This window comes from Ciconia boyciana, chromosome 6 (assembly GCF_034638445.1).
Source record: "Ciconia boyciana chromosome 6, ASM3463844v1, whole genome shotgun sequence".
Classification (NCBI taxonomy): domain Eukaryota; kingdom Metazoa; phylum Chordata; class Aves; order Ciconiiformes; family Ciconiidae; genus Ciconia; species Ciconia boyciana.
The window spans coordinates 2,197,452-2,219,251 of record NC_132939.1 but is presented as its reverse complement, the minus strand read 5'-3'; the positions used below and the strand labels follow the sequence as shown (position 1 = coordinate 2,219,251).

Below are 21,800 nucleotides of genomic sequence, written 5' to 3'. Positions count from 1 at the left end.
AGCGTGGGGTGGCACAGACCCCCGATGCTCCCAGGGCTGGCATTAAACTCTGTGACTGGACAACCCGCCTGGCTCTCTCTGGGGGGGGGTACAGACCCCTGCCCTCCCCCAGCGCCCTACAGAGGGGCTTCACCCCCCTGCCGCCCCGGATGCCCCACAGACAGCACGCAGCAGCCCCCCACCTTCACTCACACCAGCCTTTAATCCGCCCGGTGCCCCCCGGGCTGCGGCACGGCTGCGGACAGGCCTGGGGGGCAGCGGGCACGGGGGTCCCCCCAACTCCTCCCTCCGGCGTGGGGCGCAGCGGCTCAGAGGGCGTACTCATGCCAGAGGCTGTGGGGCACAGCGGGGGGGGGGGGGTCACTGGGTGCCCGGTGCCCCCCACCCCTGGTTGTTGGTGGCGGGCGGGAGGGATGCCGGCAGGGTGGGGGGCACCGGGAGAGGACGGGGGTGCCCGGTGTCCCCCCCCCCCGTCCCGCACCCACCTGTAGGTGACATCGGGGTTGTCCCGGTGCTCCAGGAGGGCTTCGCGCACGGGGGCCGGGGGGCTCAGCCCCTGCGCCTGCGCCCGCTCCCAGCGCTGCAGGCGGGTGATACCTGCGGGAGGGCCGGGGTCAGCGGGGCCGGGGGCCCCGGGGAGGGCTGGGGTGGGGGGCCGGGGACCGGGGGCCGGGGGGCTCTCACCGGTGCAGGGCCCGTACTCCCAGGCGAGGTCGAAGCGGCGCAGCATCTCCAGGAGGGCCGGGTCCGGGGGGGCGGCCGGGGGCTCCTCGGCGGGCGGGGGGACGCGGGGCCGGGCCCGGGGACAGCCCCTGCCCTTGACCTTGCCCTTGCCCTTGCCCTTGTCCCTGCCCGGGGCTCGCCCCGCTCGCCGCCGCCGCGGGAAGGAGTCGGTGATCCGCCGGGGCTGCTCCATGGCCCCTGCGGGAGAGCGCGGCTGGCGGCGGCGGCTCCGGCCCCGGGCCCGCTCCTCCCGCGGCTGCCGGGAACCGGGCGTCCGCCCGCCCGCCCCGCCCCTGCTGCTGGCCGGGCGGAAGCGGCGGGGCTGGGCTGGGCTGGGCTGGGGGGCCCGGCCCCTGTCACCCCCGGCCCGGTGGTCCCCATCACCCCCGGGCACTGTCACCCCCGCGGTGCTCCCCGTCCCCCTGGGCACTGACACACCCCCCCCAGGCTGTCCCCGTCGCCCCCCAGCTGTCCCCGGGTCCTGTCACCCCATCCCGGCTGTCCCCATCACCCCGGGCACTGTCACCCCCCGGCAGTCCCTGTCACCCCGGGTACTGTCACCTCCCAGCTGTCCCCATCACCCCCGGGCACTGTCACCCCCGGCAGTCCCTGTCACCCTGGGTACTGTCACCTCCCAGCTGTCCCCATCACGCTGGGCACTGTCACCCCCAGCTGTCCCCATCACCCCCACGAGCCGTGACTCACGCCGTGCAGTTGTCACCCTCCACCCTGTGTGGCACTCTGGCTGTCGTGTGTGTCCCCCCCCAGGAAGCACGGCCGGTGACCCACAAGCGTTGTGCCTGCCTGTCCCCCCCCCAGCTGTGGTGACACCGTCCCGGGAGGGGGACACAGCAGGTGCCACCAGCGCAGATTTGCCTGAGGCTTTTCAGCCCTCCCTGGGGGGGCCAAGTATGGCTCGGGGCAGGGCCGTGGTGCGTGTCGTGGCACAGAGGGACGGGGTGACTCCCTGGGGACACAGCTGTGTCCCTCAGCGGTGACACCGCACCGCCCGAGCCACCAAGCCGGGTCACGGCTGTAACGGCCGGCGCCAAGCCAGGTGCGAGAAAACTGGTGCCGGAGGGAGACGCAGCCCTAGAGCAGCCATCAGAGAGTCCACACTTCTCTTTGGTTTCGTTTCGGTTTTCTTCCTTGCCCCACAGCGTGGGGACTTCCCTGTCCCACCGCGGGGACCGAGGGGGGTCAGGGTCCGGCCCTGCCCAGGCCGGGGTTGTGCAGGACGAAGCGGCAGAGCCCGGGCAGTTGCCGGTGGCCCAGCTCCTCCTGCAGCCGCTGCATGGGCCGGTTGCCCGTGGCCGTGTGCCCGAAGGCGGGAAAGCCACGGGCCTGCGCCCGGCGAGCGGCGAGGGCCAGCACCGCCCGCATGTGGCCGCGCCGGCGGTGGGCAGGCAGGGTGTAGCCGTGGGCCCCCGTCCCGAAGGGGTCGGTCAGGGCCCAGCAGAGCGGCTGCCCGGCCCCGTCCTGCAGGCAGAGGCTGGGGAACCGCCCCAGCACCTCCGCCAGGTACCGCCGGCTGCGCGCGTTGCCCCCGAACGCCCACGTCTCGTTCAGCAGATCCACGTGTGCCGGGCTCAGCGAGCCCACCCGCACGCCGGGGTCCAGCCTGCGGCGAGGGGTGACCGTCACCGGGGGGCTGCCGGGGGCTGCCGGTGCCGGGCCGGGGCGGTGGGGGGGCTCACCGGGGCTCGGGCATGGTGCTGGGGTCGGGGTGCAGGTAGGTGTAGTAGTGGGAGACCTCCAGCTCGACGCCCTTGGTCCCCGCGATGGCCTGCGACACCGTGGCCACCCCCTCCTGCAGCCCTGGGGATGGTGCCGTCAGGGGGCCCCGCTCCCCCAGCACCCCCGTTCCTGCCTCTGGCCCCCCTCTTTCTGACCCCAGCACGCCGGCTGTGCCCTCCCCAGCGTCCCCAGGGGCTCCCCACAACCCCAGTCTCTGTCCCCAGCACCCCCATTCCTTCCCCCAGTGTGCCCAGCACCCCAATCCCTGCCCCCAGTGCCCCCCAGCACCCCCAAGTCCAACCACAGCGCTCCCCAGTGCAGCACCCATCAAACCCCTACCCCCAGTGCCCCCCCAGCACACCAAGTCGTGCCCCCAGCGCCCAATGCCTGCCCGCAGCGTCCCCCAGCACCCCCAGTTCCTTCCACCAGTACCTCCCAGTGCCTCCAGCTCCTTACGCCCGTATCACCAACGGCTCTCCCCAGGGTCCCGCGCTCCCAGTGCTCCCCAGTGCTCCCCAGCACCCCTGATTCCCACCCGCAGTGCTGCCCAGTGCCTCCCTGATGCCCTCCCAGGACCCGTCCCCGTCCCCGGGCCACCGAAGACGTGGAAGGCGGTGTCCCAGCGCAGGCAGCCGGGGGTCTCCAGCAGCGCCCGGTAGGCACCCACGTCCCGGTAGAAAGCCGCGTGCGTGTTCCTGTAGCAGTCATCCACCGGCATCTGCGGGGCACCCGTGGGTGCCCTGAGCCCACCCGGCGCGTGCCAGGGCACCGTGCCCACCCCCTGCCCCACGGCCCCGCCGGCCACCTCTCCGCTGCGCCGCGCCAGCACGGCACCGAAGTCGGGCCACGAATCCACCACGACCTCGAACTCGCCCGGGTTCCCCCGGTTTATGTTCATCACGGCCCCGTGGACCTGCGGGCAAAGGGGTCAGGGCTGGGGGGGGGTGGAGGGGGGGGGGCGTGGGGGCAGATTTGGGGCTCCCCAGGGCTCCCCGAGGCGGCACAGCCCGGGTGCACCCCACAGCACCCTGCCCTCGCTGCCCTCTCCCCATAGGGCTCGGTGGGGTGAAGGCAAAAGGGGCGGTGCCTAAAGTCAGGCTGCCCACAAGTGGGTGGGGCTATGTGGAGTGGGCGTGGCTGGAGTGGGGGAGGGCAGGCAGGAAGCCTGGGATTGGCTGCGTGGCACCCTGCCTGGGTTGGGATTGGCCGGCTTGTATGGGGCTGGAAGGTGACTGGCTGGCTCAGAACCAAGCTGGGTTGCAATTGGCTGGGGCAGAGTCCAACTGGGCTGGGATTGGCGGGCTCGGAGCCAGCCCTCGGCTTGGGTGATGCCCAGGAGCGGCCCGACGTGGGCTGGGGTCACGCGTGGGTGGCAGGCGGGGGGACAGGGTGGCACTGGCGTCACTGTCACTGGTGGGGTGACACTGGGGAGGTGACACTGGGGTCCCCATCACGGCAAGGGGCAGCGGTGACATCGGGGGGCCCCTGTCACGGCAAGAGACAGGGGTGACACTGGGGTCCCTGTCACGGCACGGGGCAGGGGTGACAGCGGGGTCCCCATCATGGCATGGGGCAGGGGTGACAGCGGGGTCCCCGTCACTGGCAGGGCAGGGGTGACAGCGGGGTCCCTGTCACGGCACGGGGCAGGGGTGACAGCGGGGTCCCCGTCACCGGCAGGGCGAGGGGCAGGCTCCTCCGCAGGGCCCCCTCCAGGCGCTGCAGCTGGGCCGGGCACGTCAGGATCAGCATGGTCCTGCCGAGAGACCCTACAATAACAAGGGGACAGGAGCCCCAGGTGGGGACCTCATCCCTGTCCCCGTCCCCGTCCCAGGCCCTGCCGTGCCCAGCCCCGGGCAGTCCCCAGCCCCTCCAGCACTCACCCCACAGAAGTCCTTGGGGGGCCGTGGGGTGGGTGTCTGGAGACCGTGGGGCAGGCGGTGACACCAGCAGGTCCCAGGGCCACCACCAGCCGTCACGGGCTGGCGAGTGCCCCCTGCCCAGGGGGTGGCCCCGTACGGGGGCAGCGGGCAGGGTCCATCCCGCCGGGCACCGGGCACGGGGCCAGCCCTGCCCGCCCTGTGGCCTCCTGGGGACGGGTGCTCGGCCGGGACACCCTGTGCCACAGCCACCGGTGCCCCACAGCCCCGGGACCCTCCGAGTCACCTACTGCCCCACGGATCCTTGGTGTCACCGCCTGCCCCACGGCCACGGGGCCATGCTGATCCTGACGTGCCCGGGCCAGCTCCAGCGCCTGGAGGAGGCTCTGCGGAGGAGCCTGCCTGCCACCCTGCCGGTGACGGGGACCCCGGGGACCCCCCTGCCACCCCGCCCCGCCCTGATGGTGACGGGGACCCTGGGGACCCCCCTGCCAGCCCCCCCCCCCCCCGCCCTGATGGTGACGGGGACCCTGGGGACCCCCTGCCAGCCCCCCCGCCCTGATGGTGACGGGGACCCTGGGGACCCCTTTGCCTTCCCCTTGCCCCACTGGTGATGGGGACCCTGGAGACCCCTGTCCCCTCCATGCTGGTGACAGGGTCTCCAGGGTCCCCTGTGCCCTCCCCACCCAGTGCTACTGGTGATGGGGACCCCGGGATCCTCCCCTCCATCCTGCCAGTCACGGGGACTCTGGGGGCCCTGGGGACCCCTGTGCCTCCCCCCCCCACAGCCCTGCTGGTGACGGGGACCCCGGGGTGGTCCCCACGTGGTATCCTGGCCCCCCGCACCGACGGAGGCTGGCAGCACCCGGGGTGCCACTGGGTGCTGCAGGGGGACAGAGGGACCCGCCATGGCCCCATGGCCCATCACAGCCCCCCGCCCCCCCGTCCCCCCCCAGCGCTGACCCTGTCCTGCAGGTCCTGGGGGCCGTGATGACAGTGGCCCAGGGGAACCCGGCCGCCCACGAGGTGCTGGTGGACTCCTGGCCCCATTTCGGCGTCGTCCTGACCCGCCTGCGCCCAGAGGTGCCGCTCCGGGTGTCCCCCCACCCCGGCAGCACCCCACACCCCATGGGGCCGGGAGCGGGGGGGGGGCCACGCTCAGACCCTGTCCGTCCCCGCGCCCAGGAGAACAGGGACCCCGGGGACTTCTACGCCAACCAGTTCACGGCGTATTACCGGGACGAGGGTGCCTGGCGGGCGCTGCTGGGGGGCACCGAGGTGGTGGATTGGACCCGGGCTTTCCAGATGCACGGTAAGCCTGGCACGGGGTGGGGGGGCCCGGGCACCCCCCAGCTCGCCGTGCCCCTGCCCGGGCTGAGGGTGCTGCCCCAGGGATGCAGGAGGGGATGTACGAGGCCGTGAGCGAGGCGGCCGATGCCAAGGGGCTGCGGCTGGAGACGCACCGGTACCAGGCACTGCTGAGCCCCCGGCCCCCCCAGCCCCGCGTGCAGTGAGTGCCGGGGCACCTGGGGACACGGTGGCACCGGGGGCCCAGTCACATCCCCGGGTGGCACAGGGGTCCCTGAGCTCATCCCTTGGTAGCAAAGGAGTCCCTGAGCACATCCCGGGGTGACACGAGGGTCCCCAAGCACATCCTTCGGTGGCATGGGTGTCCCTGAGCACATCCCTGGGTGACATGGGTGTCCCTAAGCACATCCTTCGGCGGCATGGGTGTCCCTGAGCACATCCCTGGGTGACATGGGTGTCCCCAAGCACATCTTTCGGTGGCATGGGTGTCCCTGAGCACATCCCTGGGTGACATGGGTGTCCCCAAGCACATCCTCTGGCGGCATGGGTGTCCTTGAGCACATCCCTGGGTGACATGGGTGTCCCCAAGCACATCTTTCGGTGGCATGGGTGTCCCTGAGCACATCCCTGGGTGGCACCGGGGGCCCAGTCACATCCCGGGGTGACACGAGGGTCCCTGAGCTCATCCCTTGGTAGCAAAGGAGTCCCTGAGCACATCCCTGGGTGACATGGGTGTCCCCAAGCACATCCTCCGGTGGCATGGGTGTCCCTGAGCACATCCCTGGGTGACATGGGTGTCCCCAAGCACATCCTTCGGCAGCATGGGTGTCCCTGAGCACATCCCTGGGTGACATGGGTGTCCCCAAGCACATCCTCCGGTGGCATGGGTGTCCCTGAGCACATCCCTGGGTGACATGGGTGTCCCCAAGCACATCCTTCGGTGGCATGGGTGTCCCTGAGCACATCCCTGGGTGACATGGGTGTCCCCAAGCACATCTTTCGGTGGCATGGGTGTCCCTGAGCACATCCCTGGGTGACATGGGTGTCCCCAAGCACATCCTTCGGTGGCATGGGTGTCCCTGAGCACATCCCTGGGTGACATGGGTGTCCCCAAGCACATCCTCCGGTGGCATGGGTGTCCCTGAGCACATCCCTGGGTGACATGGGTGTCCCCAAGCACATCTTTCGGTGGCATGGGTGTCCCTGAGCACATCCCTGGGTGGCACCGGGGGCCCAGTCACATCCCGGGGTGACACGAGGGTCCCTGAGCTCATCCCTTGGTAGCAAAGGAGTCCCTGAGCACATCCCTGGGTGACATGGGTGTCCCCAAGCACATATTTCGGTGGCATGGGTGTCCCTGAGCACATCCCTGGGTGACATGGGTGTCCCCAAGCACATCTTTCGGTGGCATGGGTGTCCCTGAGCACATCCCTGGGTGGCACCAGGGGCCCAGTCACATCCCGGGGTGACACGAGGGTCCCCAAGCACATCCTTCGGTGGCATGGGTGTCCCTGAGCACATCCCTGGGTGACATGAGTGTCCCCAAGCACATCCTTCGGTGGCATGGGTGTCCCTGAGCACATCCCTGGGTGACATGGGTGTCCCCAAGCACATCTTTCGGTGGCATGGGTGTCCCTGAGCACATCCCTGGGTGACACGGGCATCCCCAAGTACACACCTGGGTGGCACACGGGTCCCCGAGCACATCCCTGGGTGGCACGGTCGGTCCCCAAACCCACCCCAGGGTGCAGCAGCTCCCCTGTGCCATCCCCACCGGGGCGGGGGGCTGTGTGTGTGGGTGGGTGCAGCTTCCCCCGTCCCCCCACCCCGTCTCTCCGCTCTGCCCCGTTGCAGGGTGCCACCGGGACTGCGCCTGGCACCCGTGTCCCCGTCCCACGTCCCGCTGCTCAACGCCACATGGGCCTTGGGGGGCAACGCCCGCAGCCGGCGGTTCCTGCTGGGGCTGGTGCGGGTGCTGCCCAGCGCCTGCCTGCTGGGACCCCGCGGGCGCCCCGTCTCCTGGAGCCTGCTGGACCCCCTGGGCTGCCTGACCCATGGCTACACGTTGCCCGCCTGGCGCGGGCAGGGCCTGAGCGGGGTGACGCTGGGTGCCCTGGGCCGGGGGCTGCACGCCCGCGGCTTCCCCGTCTACTGCGGGGTGCTGCCCCACAACACCCCCTCGCAGCGGGCCGTCCGCGCCGTGGGCTTCCTGCCCCAGCCCGGCACCTTCTACACCCTGGTGGTCACCCCCCAGTAGTGCCCGGGGGTGGGGGCATGGGGGTGTCCGCGGTCATGGGCACCGGGACTGGGGTGTCCCCAGAATGGGGGTGCCCTGGGCTCGGGATACCCAAGGATGGAGGTGTGGGGGTGCCCACGGGTGGGGAAGCCGTGGCTTGGGGGGGGGTATAAGATGGCACCACCCGGGCCTGGAGGGTCCTGGCTCCCCACCCCGCCACACCCCACAGAGGGGGGGAACACCCTGACCCCCACACTGAGCTCGGAGTCGGGCGCAGCTACCCGTTCACCCTGGCCCCTACTGATGGCACCACTGGCTCCTTGGGCCCCCCGCCGTGTGGCGCGGGCGGGGCGGGGGCGCTGGAGAAAGGCTTTTATTCGTTCATACAAGAATAGATCTTCTGCAATAAATACCCCAATAAATAACATCTCCAATAAATAAACACTCATAGACGCACCGGGACAGCGGCCCTGGGGCCCCGCCTCCAGCCCCGCCCACCGCAGCCCAGAGCCCCACCCTTCGGGGGGGGGCCCCCTGTGGGTTGCTAAGCAACCGTAGGAGAGGTGGGGCTTGGGTGACAGGGGGCGGAGCCTGTTGTAGGAAGGAGGCGGGGCTTGCTACACAGGCGGGTGAGCGGGGCTTATTGCCATCCGGGGAGGGGTGGAGCCTATTGCTCCTGGGGCGGGGCTTGTTGCTGGGTGGGGCGGGGCTTATTCCTATGCTTTGGGGGATTGGTCCTTTCAGGGGTGGGCGGGGCCCCGGGGTGGGGCTTATTGCTGCCGTGGGGCAGGGGAGGAGACCGCTGCCCTCCCCAGCCCCACGGGTGTGGGGACAGTCCCGAGGGGACAGGGCACACCGGTGGGGCGGGCACAGCATGGCGGTGGGGACACCGCGGCGGCACCACCCCCTGCCTGGAGGCACAGACGGTGGGGACGTGGGGTGGCTTTGGTGGCACTTTGGGGTCAGGAGCCCCATTTCTCAAGGGACACTGGTGATGGAGGGGGGGACATGGGTGGATTTGGTGGCATGTGGGGTGAGGATCCCCGTCCTTCAAGGCACAGCGTGGTGACAGAGGGGATGTGGGGTGTCTGTGGTGGCACTTTGGGGTCGGGAGCCCTATCCCTTAAGGCACTGTGACGATGGTGGGGATGCGGGGTGGCACTTGGGGTCAGGAGCCACGTCCCTTAAGGCACAGTGTGGGGATGGTGGGGCTGTGGGGTGGCTTTGGTGGCAGTTCGGGTTCAGGAGCCCCATCTCTCAAGGCACAGCGAGGTGATGATGAGGATGCAGGGTGGCTGTGGTGGCACTTTGGGGTCAGCAGACCCATCTCTCAAGGCACAGCGTGGTGACGGAGGGGGGGATGTGGGGTGGCTTTGGTGGCACTTGGGGTCAGGAGCCCCATTTCTCAAGGCACACTGGTGATGGAGGGGGCACATGGGTGGTTTCGGTGGTGGCACTTTGGGTCAGGAGCCCCATCCCGCAAGGCACAGCGAGGTGGCGGTGGGGACGTGTGGTGGCCCGTTGGGGTGAGGAGCCCTGTCCCCGTCCCGGCAAGGCGGGGGGGCGGGGGGATGGGGGGCATCGGGGGGGGCTCAGAAGCCCCTCGCCTCCAGACGCAGCGTGACCACGGCGGGCGGCACCTTCTTCTTGAGGCGGTTGAAGTCCTTGGCCGAGCGCCACAGCCAGGTCTGCAGCTCCTTCAGCAGCCAGAAATCATCCATCTTCTTGAGGAAGTCATTGGGGGCGACGGGGGTGCCGGGGGACGCGGGGGGCCCGGCGGGGCCAGCGGGCAGCGGGTAACCCAAGGAGGACATGACGCCGGCGATGCTGAGCACCAAACCTTGCAGGCTGGAGCAGAAGTGGCCGAGGCGATGGCGTAGCTCGGCGGTGCCCGCTTGCCCGTCCAGTGCCCGCAGGTAGCAGAGCAGCCGGCTGTAGGCGCGGTAGTTGGCGGCCAGGCGGGCGTTGTCGGTCAAGCCCCGCCACAGGTCCAAGTCCACCGTGGCGCTGGGCACCCGCTCGGCACGTGCCAGCCGCGGGGGGTTGAAGTCGGGCTCATTGAAGGGGGGGCCCAGGTAGTTCAGCTGCAAGGTAAGGGGGGGGTGGCTGTCAGGCATCGGGGGGGGCCAGGGGGGACGCTGAGGACGGGGTCGGGGTAGGGACTGTACCCCTCGTCCCCAGTCTCGGCCATGTCCTAACTCCCCATGCCCACCATGTCCCCAGTGTCCGTGTCCCCCGCATCCCAGGTCTCTGCGTCCCCAATCCGGACATGCCCCCCTCATCCCAGGTCTCCGTGTCCTCATGCCCCCCGTGTCCCAGTCTCCACGTTCCCCACGTCCCAGGTTTCGGTGTCCCCTGTTTGTCTCAGGTCTCCATGTCCTCCTGCCCATCATGTCCCCCTTCCCATTAGGTTCCCAGTCTCCGTGTCCACCAGGTGGACATACCCATCATGTCCCAGGTCTCCATGTCCCCCCCTGCCCACCATGTCCCCAGTCTCCCTGTCTGTCACATCCCAGGTCTCCATGTCCCCAGTCCGTACATGCTCAATACATCCCACATCTCCATATCCCCCTGCACATCATGTCCCCCTGCCCATCATGTCCCCCTGCCTACTACGTCCCCAGTCTCCATGTCCCCCACATCCCAGGTCTCCATGTCTCCAGTTTGGACATGTCCCCCACGTCCCAGGTCTCCATGTCCCCCTGCCCATCACGTCCCCATTCCATCAGGTCCCCACTCTCCATGTCCCCCAGGTCTCCATGTCCCCACTGCACACCATGTCCCCCACGTCCCAGGTCTCCATGCCCCCCTGCACACCATGTCCCCCTGCCCATCATGTCCCCGGTCTCCGTGCCCACCATGTCTCCAGTGTCCGTGGCTCTAAGCTGGACATGCCCAACACATCCCAGGTCTCCATGTCCCACTGCACACCATGTCCCCCTGCTCATCATGTCCCCCCTTCCCATCATGTCCCAGGTCTCCATGTCCCCCTGCCTACTATGTCCCCAGTCTCCATGTCCCCTACGTCCCAAGTCTCAGTGTTCCCCAGCTGGCCATGCCCACCACGTCCCCTTCTCTTTCACCTCCCTGGTCTCCATGCCCACCATGTCCCCAGTCTCCATGTCCCCCTGCCAACATCCCATATCCCCCAGGTGGACGTGCCCACCATGTCCCAGGTCCCATGTCCTCCACGTGGACGTGCCCACCACATCCCAGGTCCCATGTCCTCCACGTGGACGTGCCCACCACATCCCAGGTCCCATGTCCTCCACGTGGACGTGCCCACCATGTCCCAGGTCCCATGTCCTCCACGTGGACGTGCCCACCACGTCCCAGGTCCCATGTCCTCCACGTGGACGTGCCCACCACGTCCCAGGTCCCATGTCCTCCACGTGGACGTGCCCACCACGTCCCAGGTCCCATGTCCTCCACGTGGACGTGCCCACCACGTCCCAGGTCCCATGTCCTCCACGTGGACGTGCCCACCATGTCCCAGGTCCCATGTCCTCCACGTGGACGTGCCCACCACGTCCCAGGTCCCATGTCCTCCACGTGGACATGCCCACCATGTCCCAGGTCTCCATGTCCCCAAGGTGGACGTGCCCACCATGTCCCAGGTCCCATGTCCTCCACGTGGACGTGCCCACCATGTCCCAGATCTCTCCATCTCCCTCCCTCCCACATCCCTGTCCCCATCACACCCCCCCCAGTCTCCCCATCCCTTGTCATCGTGCCCACAGCTCCAGGCAGCAGACCTGGAGGCACCCATGGGTGGGGTCAAGTCCCCCCGCACCCAGCCCCACGGCACTGCCACCTTCGTCACCGCTTGGCACCCCACGTGGCGGCACCACTGGGGCTGAGCCGGGGGCACGTCAGGGCAGAGACGGGGAACCCCCTTGTGAGCCGGTGCTGCCGGCGGGCAGGGAGAGGCAGATGCCTGCACCCCTGCCTGCACCCTAGGCCGAGGGCAGGGGTCCGGGAGCCGCCCTGCGCCCTCCGGGCGCAGGGCGGCTCCCGGACCCCTGCCCTCGGCCGATGAGACATTTCCTTGGCCCCCGGCATGGGTGCAGCCGGGCACGGCAGGGGAAACCCACAGCCCCCGGCGAGGGTGGGCAGCACCGGTACCGTTGGCACCGGGCAAGGGCACGTGAGTGCAACCGCGTCACCTGCAACTGCAGGGCGTGCTACGGCACACGCGTGTCCGGTGACGCACACGTGTCTGCGCGGGCACAGCAACGTACACGCATAAAGGTGTGCGGGTACGCGTGCGTGCGGGCACGCCGATGCGCGCGTACACGCGTGTATGTGAAGGCACACACGCGTGCAGGCACTCCCATGCTCGCACGCACACGTATGTGCGGGCACATGTGTGCAGGCACACGTATGCACGCACACACGTGTGTACAGGCATGCACGCAGCCACGCCGAGGCACACTTAATGCACGTATGTATAGGCACACGCACGCAGCCACGCCGATGCACACAGACACGTATGTGCGGGCACACGTATGCACGCACACTAATGCACGCACACACGTGTGTACAGGCATGCACGCAGCCACGCCGATGCACACTTAATGCACGTATGTATAGGCACACGCACGCAGCCACGCCGATGCACACACACATGTATGTGCGGGCACACGTATGCACGCACACTAATGCACGCACACACATGTGTACAGGCATGCACGCAGCCATGCCGATGCACACTTAACGCACTTATGTATAGGCACACGCACGCAGCCACGCCGATGCACACACACACGTACGTGCAGGCACCCCGACGTGCGCGCACACACGTGTACGTGCAGGCACACACACGTGCGGCCGCCCCACTGCACGCGGGCGCGCTCCCACACGTGTGCACGCCCTCACCCCGGTGCTGCCCATCCCCGCGGGGACGTCCGCCTGGCACTGCCCCGCATTGCCCCCCGTGCCACGTCTGCTCCACGTGTGCCCCGTGCCACCGTGCTCCGAGGGGACCCCCCCCGCCGCTGGTGGGGCCATGGTGGGGGTACGGTGCCAGGGAGCGGGTGGGCACAGGACCCTGGTGGGGTGTACCCGCTCCGGGGGAAGCCCCGACCAGCCGGGGCATCTCCCAGGGGACATGGGCGTGGGGGAGGACGCACGGGGGTACGGTGCGGGCGAGCCCCTACTCACGTAGGTGCCGGCGAGGGTGCGGAGCTGGTGCTCCAGGTAGCGGGTCAGGTCGTAGGTCTTCTGGATGGACTGGCCGGCACCCAGCTCCTCCGTGCAGTTCAGGGCGGGCAGCGCCGGCAGGTTGCAGAGCGCGGCGCACAGGAAGGTGAAGATCCCCCAAGAGTCTCCTGCGGGGACACGGCGCCTCAGGGGGGGGCACAAGGCAGGGGGCACCTCCTCCCACCCCTGGGCCTGGGGTGACAGCAACGCCCCGGCCGCGTGGGCAGGACCCCCGGCGTGACGGGGGCGGGGGGGGGTGGGGGGGGGCTGCTCTGTCCTTCGGCTCAGGCACGGCATTGCTGAGCCCTCGGGGATCACCCTGCCGGGAGACCCACCCGCAAGTGGGGAAACTGAGGCACGGAAGGGCTATGCGCAACGGGTCAAGGGGCACCCACACCTGCCACGGAGCTGCTCGGCAGCCCCCCCGGCACAGGGCGGCTCATGCCTTGGCACAGCCAGGGCAGTGCCGGCAGCCCGGAGCAATGCTGCCGGCACAGCCGGTGCACCAGGGACCCCCGCCTCGCTGCACCGACCCCGCCAGCACCGCCGAGCCCAGGCTCCCCTCCGTGCGCTCCCGCCCGCGGGCTGCAGCAACAATCCTTTATATGGTCTGGAGCGAGCGCGGCTTGCCGTGCTCCCGCCGGGACGGCCGGGTTATATTTGGGCACGGCAACTCACCCACCATCAACGCCGGAGCGGGCTGGGCGTCCCGCGGGGCTGCCGGCAGCCCCTGCCGCGGTGGGGACCCCTGGCCAACCCCACCAAGGGACCCCCGGGAATGGGGAGGGGGGGCCGGGACAGGGACCCCAAGGGGTGGCTGGGGCGTGGGGTGACCTTTGCTGAGGCTGCCGGAAACCGCCGGCCAGGTCCCCGTCATCGCCCCTGACGTCAGGGCGGCCTTACGAGCTCCGGCCTCGTTAGCCGGCGGTTGTGCAAAGGTCACCGCCCGCGGCCAGGATGCTCCCGGCCAACTGGCACCTCTCGGCAGGCCAGAGCCGGGCTTCCCGGCAACTCCTCCGCCAGGAAGACCCACCGCCGGCACGGCTCATCACCGCAGGGCTTGGCGGGGCTCCCGGTGTGGGCAGCCCCCGCGGTGGCCCCCCGGGGAGGCGAGACCGGTGGGAACCCCGCCGAGCCCTCGCGCGTCACCGCTCCCCGTCACGAGCCACTGGGAGGTTTGGAAACCCGGGAGCAGCCAAGCGCCGGTGACGCACGAGGGTCCTCGGGGACACCCTGGCTCTGGCCGTGCCAGCCCTGCCGCGGCGGGTACCCGGCTGCCCCTGCGCCCACCGGCCCCCGCCACGGGGACATGCCCGGCTCCCGGCAGCGTGCGAGTGTGCAACTCCCCTGCGGGCGTGCAACACGCTGCTCACGCCGGTGCTACACCCGGTGGGTGTGCAACGCGCCTCCCGTGCCGGCGATACGCTCTGTGGGCGTGCAACGCAGCACACAACGCTGGCGGTAGACCCCGCGGGCGTGCAACACACAGCGCAGTCGTGCAGCGCGTCGCACAGGCACGTGAAACACCACGCGTGTGCGTGACGGATCTTGCAGGCGCGTGACACTCCGCAGGTGTGCAATACGGTATGCAAGCGCGCGACACACTGTGCATGTGTGATGCACCGCAAAGGTGTGTGACGCAGCGTGCATGCATGACACACCGTGTGTGTGACACAGCGTGCATGCGTGACGCACCGTGGAAGTGTGCAACACACCGTGCATGCGTGACACACCATACAAGTGCGTGACACGCTGTGCACGTGTGTGATGCAGCATGCACACGTGATGCACCGCGAAGGTGTGTGACACACCGTGTGCATGACACACCGTGCATGCATGACACACCATACAAGTGTGCGACACGCTGTGGATGCATGACACACCGTGTGTGTGACACACCGTGCATGCATGACACACCGTGTGTGTGACACAGCGTGCATGCGTGACGCACCGTGGAAGTGTGCAACACACCGTGCATGCGTGACACACCATACAAGTGCGTGACGCTGTGCACGTGTGTGATGCAGCATGCACATGTGACGCAACGCGAAGGTGTGTGACACACCGTGCATGCACGACACACCGTGTGCGTGACACACCGTGCATGCATGACACACCATACAAGTGTGCGACACGCTGTGGATGCATGACACACCGTGTGTGACACACCGTGCATGCACAACACCGTACAAGTGCGTGACACGCTGTGCACGTGTGTGATGCAGCATGCACATGTGACACACCGCGAAGGTGTGTGACACACCGTGCCCGTCTGTGCCACAGGACGCGTGCCAGCGCACGCACACCGTGGGCTTATCTCAGCCCTGCACGGGCTGGCGCGGGCGCCCCGACACGCAGCCGTGCCCCGCGGTGGGCACATGCAGCCGCTTGCCCGCGGCCGGGCCCTGGCGTGCCGGTGTGTCCCGGCGCGTGGAGCGTGCCGCTGTCCTGCCTTGCATGCGTGCAAGCGTGCGTGGGACGGGTGGCGGGGGGGCCCCGCTACGGTGACTCACCCGCCCCCGGGTGTTTGCTTTGGCCGAGCCCCGGCACCGCTGGGCTGGCCGGACCCTCGCCCGCCGCCGGCTCGAGTTTCCAGCACGGGATTTACACCAGCCCCGGACCTGCGGCGGCCAAACCAAACACAGCCGGGGGAGCCGGGGCTGGGCAGGGGAGGGATGGGGATGGAGCCACCGGCAGCTCCCGGGCAGGTGGCCGGGACATGGGGTGGAGGAGCACGAGGATGAGGAGGAGGGAGGAAGGGCATGGGGAGATGCACGGCAGAGGCGGATGGCTGAAGGCCAGAAGATGGCGGGATGCACGGCCGTGGCGGTGGCACAACGGTGGCCGTGGCACAGTGATGGCACAGCCACAATCACGGCACAGCGGTGGCAGCGACGCAGACATGGCCGTGGCACAGACGTGACCATGGCACAGTGATGGCACGGACATGGATCACGGCACAGCGGTGGCAGCAACACAGATATGACCACGGCACAGTGGTGGCACAGACATGACCGCGGCACAGCGGTGACGGTGGCCACAGCACAAGCAGCGGCACAGACGTGGCCACGGCACAGCAATGCAGGTGGCACAGCGGCGGCCACGGCGCAGCGGTGGCACAGACGCGGCTGTGGCACAGCAACGCGGGTGGCACAGCAGTGACGGTGACCGTGGCACGGCGCCGGTGGTGGCCCAGCCATACCAGGTGCACCGTGGAGCAGCCGCTCTCCATTGCCCACCCCGGTCACAGTGGCTCGGTGCCGGGCGGAAAATGTCTGGGCACCGGCACAGACAATGGCGGCAGCGGCCCGGCGGGGAGGAGGGAGGCGCGGGGCCGGCACAGCTGGATCCCGGTGACGTCGGAGAGGAAGAGCCCGAGGGTTTCAAAACCGGCCCTGGAGCCCGGCCAGGATGCTCCCAGCCCACGTAAGCAGCTCACGGCGTGGCTGCCCGGGGTTACCCGCTCGGCCCAGGGGGCAGCTGGGGAGCCCGGGTGGCCAGGGGCATGGGACCGGCCACCCCCCGGCTCCGTCAGGCAGTGCCGGCGGCACCCCGGGGCACCCACGCCGCCGATGCTGAGGGGCTGCGGCGGGTGGCGGGACACACCGGTGGTGCCGCGGACATCCCTCGCACACGTGGCGGCAGGGACGTTGCTCACCCGCCTTTGCTGGGATGCGCACGGAGTCACGGGCACGCCGGCGGGACCGTTGCCCTCCCGCAAGCCACCCGCCCCCCCGGCGGTGCGGGTGGCCAGCGCTGGCCAGACCTCCCGGCGAGCAGCCGAGGCGGGAGCGCAGCCACGGTGCCGGGTGAGCTGTTCCCCGGGCATGCTGTGGGCAGAGCCGCCGAGGTCAAGAGCGACCACAAGCCGCCCAGAGCCGCTTTCCCGAAACCCTCGTGCAAAGCGGCACCCGGAGCGGGGGCGGCAACCGGGAAGGGGGGACCCAAACACCGGAGCCCCCCGGGCAGCACACAGAGCCGAGCCGGCCCCGCAGCCCCCCGGCACGGCGGCCGTATCTGATGGGCCGGTGTCCAGCGGCGAGCAGAGCCCCGTCCCACCCAGCGGCCCCAGCCCTGGCGCTCGTGTGAGAGCCCAGCCCGGGAGGTCCCGCGGTGGCCAGGCATGAACGTGGCGTTGAGGACAAAGCAGCCCTGCCTGCGGGCAAGGCAGGGAGCAGGCAACAGGCAGCGGCCACCTTCGTGGCTAGGGCTGCCTGCGACCCGACCGGCAGCGCTTAACCCTTCCCCGCGCACCGTCCCGGGGCGGTTTCGCAGCCCAAGGCGGCAGCCAGCCTCTGCCCGCCGCTCCGTGGGTCTTGGAGCGGGTGATGCTCAAGGGCACAAGGACAGACACCTCTGTGTCCCCAGGCCGCTGGCATTTAACCCCGCTGTGGCTGGGGAGGTGACGCTGTGGCGTCAGGCAGGCGCAGCGGCAGCCGCGTGGAGCCGGCACAGCGGAGACGTGAGGATGCTCGTGCTCTGCATGTGCCCCGCAGCCGGACAGCGGTGGTCACGGCCGTCCCCGAGCACCGATGGGAAGGACGCATGCGTCCTTGCTCCCCAACAGCAGCCACAGCCGCTGCAGTGGGGTCCCCATCCCGTCCCATCCCACCCCATCCCATGGGACACCACCTGCCTGCTCCGTCCCACCCCTCTCCCAGCTCCCAGCTCGCCAGGAGCCACCAAACCCCATCAGCCCTGCCTGCAGACCCTGCCTCATCCCTGCCTGCACCTCCCGGTGCCCACCGAGCCCCCATCGGGCCCCTCATCCCCGCACGGCTCCCGGTGAGCGAAGCTGCCGTGCCGGGTGCGTGCGGGGCCGGGGAGCGGGTGGGTGTGCGGGGGGAGCACGGCCCCGCATCCCCCCCGCCCCGGCCGTGCCTGCGCTCGCAGCGCTGAGTGTTTACATCCTGTCTCCTCCGTGTGTTTATAAATGCGGCCGCGCACGGGAGACTCCAGCGAGGCCGTAATTAGCTGGGCCTGGATTTCCCATCCGGCTCCAGCCAACGGCACGATGGAAACACCCCCGCCGGCGAGGGGGGCGCAGGCCCCTAATCCCAACCAGACCCCACCGCCCTGCATGCACAGCCAGCCCGGCACGGGCACGGCACCCACCGCCGCCAGCACCGGCCGGCACCCGTGAGCCATGCGAGGCACCCCGGCTGTCTTCCCACCCCTCCCGGCACAGGTTGCGGAGCCGTGCAGCCCCCCGGACCCGCGGGCTGCCCACCCCAACCGCCCCGGCACTGCTCTCGGGTGTTTCACCGGCGGGGCGGTGGAGCCAGGGCGAGCCCAGCGCCAGAGCCGAGCCAGCCCCTCTCCGGCAAAGCATGGGACCCCCGGCGCCAGCTCACATGGCACTACGGAGCCCTGCGCGGCACATCCCTCTCCATCCCCGGGCACCTCCGGACCCGCTGCCATTGCTGGCATCTCTGACCCAGCAGGCACCACCGTGCCACGGGGACGCTGCCTGGCCGGGTTAGCGTGGCACCGGCAGCTCTTCACGGCCGTGCCCGCTCGGGACGGCCATGCCCTCATGCCCAAGCCGGCCCCATGTCCCCCAGCACCCTGGCCAAGCCCAGGACACCTCCGTCACCCACGGGCCACGCGCCACCCAGGGCCGCGGCACTGCCGGGCCGGCGGCTTGCCGGCACAAGGCAGGACGGCTGCCGCCCAGATGTCCCGTCTGTCCCCATGTGCCTGCCGAGGCATTGGTGCTGGTGCTCGGCAGGCGGGCAAGGGACCACGGGTACCCTGTGCCGGGCAGCGGGGTGCCATCCCCCGTGGCGCAGGGGGACGGGTACTGCCCCGGCGGCCGGGCAGGTAGGAGCGGGGCTGGGGGGATGATTTATGGAGCTCCGTGCCACTTAGCAGGGCATAAATCTTCCCCCAGCCTGGCCCTGTAAGCAGAGCCCTCCGCATTTCCCTTCGGAGGCTGCTCGCGGGCTGCGCCTAATGCAGCCCAGATGTGAGCCGCCACCGTGCCCTCGCGCAGCCTGCTAAATAGGCGCGGGGACACCGGCGCTGCCGAGCGTCCCCGAGCCCTGCCGGGGCCGAAAGGGCTGGGCCACCATCGGCTGGGGATGCCCCAAAATGGGAAGCGGGGCCGCGGTGGCCGGACTCTCGCCCTGCAGCTCCTCCCGCCGTGCCGGGCTCGGCGTCCCCTTCCCTGCCCGTCCCTGCGCTGGCTGCCGGCTGACCACAGGCCCCGGGTCCGGTTGTGCCACCGGCTCCCCGGTCACGTCCACCAGCCCCGGCAGCGGGCGGGAAGGGGGAGAGGAAGGGGCGAGGGAGTGCGATGGAGCCGCTCGGGATCCCGGCCTCGCTTTTCCGGTTCCCCAGCGCTCGCCCCGCTTTGCCCGTCCTGCGTCATGCCGGCACCGCGGGAGCTGGAGCCAAACCCAGCGCCGGCCTCGTGCCGCCCCGGCCCCGGTCCCACCGAGTGGGAGCCCGGGGAGCCTCGCGGCGCCCACAGTTTGACCTTTTAAGGGTGTTTTCCAGCATTTTCCCCGTCCTTTCCAGGCAAGGAACCCCCGATCCCGGTGTGCCACGGGGCTGGCCGGCCCCTCAACCGTCCCAGCTCTCCCGAGGTGGCCGCTCGGGCTGGGGGAACAAAACCATCCCGCAGCCGGAGCCGGAGCCCCGGGGACGGTCCCCTCCAGAGAGCGACATTTCCCCGGCACCCCAAAATCCCGCTGCCGTCTCCCGGAGGAATCTCGCCCACTCCGGCAAAGGCGTTCCGAGGCAAGCCCTGAAATCCAGCCCCGGGCAAGAAAAGTAACTCTTCCTGCCCCCCAAAATCCCAGCGACTTTCATTTTCCTCCCCTCTGTCAGTCCTGGGGTTTAATTCTCCGTGCTCAGCGGCGGTTCCCTCCCTGGTAATCACAAACATGCATGGAAAAGAGGGAACGAGAGAAAGGGAAAAAAAAAAAAAAAAAAAAAAACAACAAACCCAGAGAGGGGAAAGTCTTAAATCAATCCCAAAGCCAGACAGACGTTTTAATCACATCAAATTAAAATCAGCAGTGGCTCGGAAAGGAAAAACCATGGCAGGCAGAGCGCAGGCAGCCCCCCGCCCCGGCCCCGGCCGGCAGCACCCAGCGGCTCGGTCTTACCTGAGAGCTCCCCAGCAACATTTAGCATAGTCGGGGTGCAGGGTGGGGTTGGGGGGGCGGAAGGCGCAGAGGGGGGACGAGAGGAGCCCAAAGCGGGGGCTTGGCTCTTGCTCCGCACCCCGAGCGGCCGGCCGAGCCCGCCTGCTCGCCTCTGCCCTGGCTCGCTTGTTCGCTTGCGCTCGCTCGGGGTTTGTTGTTTTTTTTTGGTTTTGGTTTTTTTTGGGTTTGTTTTTTTTTTTTTTCCCCTCTCCCTATTTGTTTTGGTTTGTGTTTGCTTGGGTGTTAGGTGGAAAAAAAAAAAAAAAAAAGCTGTCCGGGTTGGGTGGGTTTTTGGTGTGTGAGTGTGTGCACGGTTCGCACCACGCTCCGGCTGCCTCGCTCGCCGCCTTTCCCCCTTCCACCTCCCTTGATTTGCTCTTTTGATTGGTGTCCAGGAATGCAAGAATAAAAAAACGCGAGCTCGCATACACCCTCTCCAAGCTGCTGCCTCCCTTCTTGGCTTTTTTTTTTTTTTCCCCCTTCTTCTTTTTTTTTTTTTTTTTTTTTTTTTTCAAAATTCAAGTGTTAAGCAGAACCAGGTTGCTTTCAAGAATGTATTTGATGCAATTGTACACAAGAGCGGGCTCCATTCATTCCCTCCCTCTCCCCCGGCCTTCCCCCCCATCCCCGCGGTCCCGGCGCCGGGCAGAGGTGGGGAGGCTGGAGCCGAGCCCCGGCGCCGCGGAAGGCGGTGGGGAGGGACGGGAAGGGGGTCCCCGGGGTGCTGCCGGCCGGGCAGGAGGGGGGGACCCCCCGCTTTCTCCCTCCCTTCGCCCCCCCCCCCGCCCCCCCCCGGCTCTGGCTCCCGCACGGCTTTTGTTAGTGGCAGCGGCGGGGCCGGTGCGGGGCCGGTGCGGGGCGGCGGGGGGGGGGCGTCTCCTACCTGCTCTCAGCTCCATGCGGGACAGGCGCGGGGCCGGGGCGGTGGGTGCGTGGTCGGGGGTTCCCGGGCAGGCAGGCAGCGGTCCCGCACACCGGACCGGGACTGCGGCTCCCATTTGCCGGTCGGAGCCCTCTCGCCTCTTCTCCTCCCGACGTGCAGAGCCGCCGCCGCACGCCGAGAGCCCGGTTCCCCCGGGGAAGGGGGGGTCCGGGGAGGGGAGGGGGGAGCGGGGCGAGGTGCGGCGGAGCGGCTCCTCTCGCCGCCCCGCAGCGGGGCCGGGGTGAGGGGGGGCTGGGGGGCGTGGGGTGCCAGCCTGTCCCCCCCCTCCCCGCGGGCAGGGGCCGGGGCAGAGGAGAGGTGGGAGCGGGGAGGGTGGAGGGATGGGAAGGCGCAGAGACAGGCGGGCGGGCGGGCAGCGAGGGACGGCCGGTGCGAGGAGGGTGGCGGGACAGACAGACAGACAGACATGCAGGCAGAGGGAGGCTGTCCTCGCCTCTCCTCTGGCACAGCCAGCCCCCTCCCCTGCCGCTCGGTCGGCAACGAGAGGGGCTCCCGGGGGGCGCGGACCCCCCCCCCCAACCCGCCTCCGCCCCCGGCCCCTGCCCCGGCTCGGCTGCCAGCGGCGGGGACGGGACGGGACGGGAGCGCGGGGACCCGCAGCGCCGCGGCCGCTGCCCCGC

The 21,800-nt window shown here is 69.4% G+C and overlaps 4 protein-coding genes across 5 annotated transcripts; 1 reads left to right on the top strand and 3 right to left on the bottom strand.

Moving 5' to 3' along the window:
• Positions 1–81: 81 nt before the first annotated feature.
• Positions 82–1,027, bottom strand: POLD4 (DNA polymerase delta 4, accessory subunit). The gene is made up of 3 exons (XM_072864579.1): positions 685–1,027; positions 486–597; positions 82–333 (listed from the first exon to the last, which is right to left on the bottom strand). Exons 1-3 carry the CDS (start codon positions 914–916, stop codon positions 309–311), a joined length of 369 nt encoding a protein of 122 aa, XP_072720680.1. The 5' UTR covers positions 917–1,027; the 3' UTR covers positions 82–308.
• An 896-nt stretch (positions 1,028–1,923) lies between these two features.
• LOC140653435 (glycine N-acyltransferase-like protein 3) lies at positions 1,924–3,450 on the bottom strand. Its single transcript, XM_072865504.1, has 4 exons — positions 3,266–3,450; positions 3,058–3,178; positions 2,421–2,541; positions 1,924–2,344 (listed from the first exon to the last, which is right to left on the bottom strand). The coding sequence occupies exons 1-4, from the start codon at positions 3,356–3,358 to the stop codon at positions 1,924–1,926; spliced, it is 756 nt and encodes a 251-aa protein (XP_072721605.1). The 5' UTR covers positions 3,359–3,450.
• A 1,225-nt stretch (positions 3,451–4,675) lies between these two features.
• On the top strand, positions 4,676–7,919 carry LOC140653544 (glycine N-acyltransferase-like protein 3). Its single transcript, XM_072865731.1, has 5 exons — positions 4,676–4,753; positions 5,313–5,420; positions 5,523–5,649; positions 5,730–5,847; positions 7,500–7,919. Exons 1-5 carry the CDS (start codon positions 4,676–4,678, stop codon positions 7,900–7,902), a joined length of 834 nt encoding a protein of 277 aa, XP_072721832.1. The 3' UTR covers positions 7,903–7,919.
• A 287-nt stretch (positions 7,920–8,206) lies between these two features.
• CLCF1 (cardiotrophin like cytokine factor 1) lies at positions 8,207–21,265 on the bottom strand. 2 transcript variants are annotated; one of them, XM_072864825.1, is made up of 3 exons: positions 21,121–21,265; positions 13,045–13,211; positions 8,207–9,965 (listed from the first exon to the last, which is right to left on the bottom strand). In XM_072864825.1, exons 1-3 carry the CDS (start codon positions 21,233–21,235, stop codon positions 9,474–9,476), a joined length of 774 nt encoding a protein of 257 aa, XP_072720926.1. In that variant the 5' UTR covers positions 21,236–21,265; the 3' UTR covers positions 8,207–9,473. The 2 variants fall into 2 exon arrangements, with proteins under 2 accessions (XP_072720926.1, XP_072720927.1); XM_072864826.1 differs by lacking the exon at positions 21,121–21,265 and adding an exon at positions 20,199–20,413.
• Positions 21,266–21,800: the final 535 nt, after the last annotated feature.